The sequence below is a fragment of the Gymnoscopelus braueri genome (genome assembly GCF_963280865.1).
Source record: "Gymnoscopelus braueri genome assembly, chromosome: 8".
NCBI classification, from domain to species: domain Eukaryota; kingdom Metazoa; phylum Chordata; class Actinopteri; order Myctophiformes; family Myctophidae; genus Gymnoscopelus; species Gymnoscopelus braueri.
Genome location: NC_137609.1, coordinates 7,282,152 through 7,284,997, shown reverse-complemented (window position 1 = coordinate 7,284,997; position 2,846 = coordinate 7,282,152). Strand labels below are relative to the sequence as shown.

The window sequence follows — 2,846 nt, the reverse complement described above, 5'->3', positions numbered from 1 at the left end:
ATGCTTCATGACAATCTTAAAGTGGTGAAAGTGAGACACTCCCTACAACGAGTGTCCACTGATGTCCGAGAAGAAGACAAATTGTGCAACAAGACATCCATAGCGTTGGACAACCTCCTTAAATACAAAGACTCTGCTCACATTCTGGAAGCCCTACTTACCCTGGGTAAGGCCTTGCCATCTGCTTTACTGGAAATCTACTAAAGAGATGAAGTTGTGTTAATGTATTGCAGGACACCATCCAAAATAATCCTGGTTAAACCTCAATGTTGTTCTGGGTTTTTGTACTATTTTTATTTTTATTTTATGTATGTTGTATGTATTTCATCTGTACAGAGACGGCGACCAGACTGTCACCGGAGTGCTGTGAACGCCTGGTGGAGAGTGGAGCCACAGTGAAGATCTTCATCCTCATCCGCTCCTGCAACAGGAGTATACCGTGCATGGAAATTATTGCTCACTCCATCCAGATCCTCCTCAACCTCACCAAGGTACCTGGAACAAGGCTTTATTACATACAAACTTTTAATTACAAATGGCTTGTAATAAGTGCTGGAAACATTAGTGTGGTACCTGGTTCGGGGAAAACTACTGCTTTAGTACACTAATTTAGAGTGTTTGTCATGGCTTGTAACATCAGCTTGCATAGAAGTCACACTTAGAAATGTATTCACATTTTACCTAGAATATCATGCTCCAGGTGACATTTATTTTAGTCTGTTCATTCCACTGTTCTGCTTTTTGGCTGGATGTGACAGTAAAGGGGGAATGTGCATCAGCACATTCTGTCCAATGTGAACCACTATGTTCCCCTTCTCAAAATGTCTATCAACAGAAAAGAGACATCCCAGTGTTCAATGACTAGATAGACAAAGAAGAAACCAGAGCTTCCTCTCTGGTCTGTTACACTTCCTTCAGACATTCAGTTCCACTTTAATGAAGCCTGTGTGAAGTTTCACATAGGACAGACATTATGGCACTCTATATTACTATTCTCTACATTCAGTGAGCAGTTGTCCTTTTCTTTTTAACCCAGTTTGCAACAACTTTAATAGTGTCGCTGTCAGGTGGAAACCTTGTATGTCAAAAAATGTTACTTTTCAAGAAATAAAATAATGATAATCTGTGTTCCACAGGACCCATTGTAGTTAATATTTAGTAAATACTTGAATTGTTTAAAATTTAAATATTATAAAAACACCAAGACAGACTTAACCCCTATTTTGGGCATGTCATAGTATGAATTCTTCAAAATGGAGAAAATGGCAATTCAACTATTTTGTCTACTTTTGCGTGATACTGTCATACGCTAAAGTATAAAATAGGGCATTAATTTATAAGAAAACATAAAAATATCTATCTATAAAAGTATGAATAGGATTCTACCAGACAGTGACAATATGTTAACTCTTAAAACATGATGAAATTTACTAATTTTCAACTTTCACCTTCTACCTCAGTACCATAAGACCACAGAGGCAGTGTACGCAGTGGAGAACTCTGTAGAGACACTCCTGGACCTGTTGCAGAGATACCGGGAGAAGGCTGGTGATAAGGTGGCGGACAAGGGAGGCAGTATCTTTACCAAGGCCTGCTTCCTCCTGGCTCTCCTCCTTCAGGACCGGCAACGGGCTCAGGTCTGTAGCAGCCATCCAGTCCATGTACAGCAGTGCTTCTCACTGTGCTGCAACCTTTTTCATGTCAAGCACCCCCAAATTAATGTTATTTGGCCATGGACCCCCATCTGAAATTATTTTGTTCCAGGGACCACCAGACAAGATTAGTGTTGATAGTGTGTTGATAGTGTTTCAAAAATATAGTCCACATATTCTCACGATTAAAAAAACGCTCACTACATGGTGGCTATTTTCAATTAGCCTATGTATATAGAGTTATGAAACTGATTGTTATGCTATATTAACTTTTTCTGGGGACCCCCTGCCAGACCATTGGGTCAGCAAAGTATTGGATTTTAGTGATTTAAAATTGTTATCTTCAACTCGATTGAAACAAGTTACAAGTATATCATGTTTGATTTTTTGTTGTTGAATGATGAGTTTTGTTTTTGCGCAACTTTTAGGAGGTTAAAACACTCCCCAAGGCTCTGGATAGGATCTCTAGCATCTACCGTCTCACAGCCCGCAAATTTAAAATGGATGCAGAAAGAACACTCGTCAGAAACAAGATGAATGCGTACATCAACGGGAGTTTCCTGCAAGCGACGCCTCGCAAATCCCGGCATGTGCCAAAGTAAGTGTGTGGCTGTTAGGGTTTGGAACCGGAACCAGTTTTATCACACTGTCAGAGCCGGTATATGGGCTTCACGTCTGCTATGCAATTACAATACTAGTGGTTCTCAAACCTTTTAATTTAGAAATAAAAGACCATCATAACTCTGAGAGTGTACAAAAGGAAACAATTGGGTTCCATTTGTACACTCTTCAGAGCTACAGACTAAGGCCAGATAAGGGTTCATTTGGAACCCACTATACCGGTGGTTTTCAACCTTTTTCATGCCAAGGACCCCTAAATTGATATACATTTGGCCGCGGACTCCCATCTGAAAATGTTTTGTGACCCCCCCCAGAAGAGAAGATTTGTGTTAAAAAATGCTAAATTATTTTTAAAATGTAAAAAATTGTAGATCTACAAGCTTGCAGCGCGGCACGAAGTGACGCGCTGTGAGCTTGTAGATCTGCTATTTTTGAATAGCCAACGTATACAATATGGATAAAGGGGTGAAAATGTATTAACATCTATTGCTGGGGAACCCCCTCAAGGACCACTGGTGGTCCCCGGACCACTGGTTGAGAACCACTGCCCTATAGGAATCGTAAAAAGGAACA

The 2,846-nt window shown here is 40.2% G+C and overlaps 1 protein-coding gene across 1 annotated transcript; it reads left to right on the top strand.

Moving 5' to 3' along the window:
- On the top strand, positions 1–2,254 carry LOC308090658 (abnormal spindle-like microcephaly-associated protein homolog; the record flags this gene model as incomplete). Its single annotated transcript, XM_080435924.1, has 4 exons — positions 1–166; positions 337–491; positions 1,461–1,637; positions 2,081–2,254. The coding sequence occupies 4 exons, from the start codon at positions 1–3 to the stop codon at positions 2,252–2,254; spliced, it is 672 nt and encodes a 223-aa protein (XP_080292050.1).
- Positions 2,255–2,846: the final 592 nt, after the last annotated feature.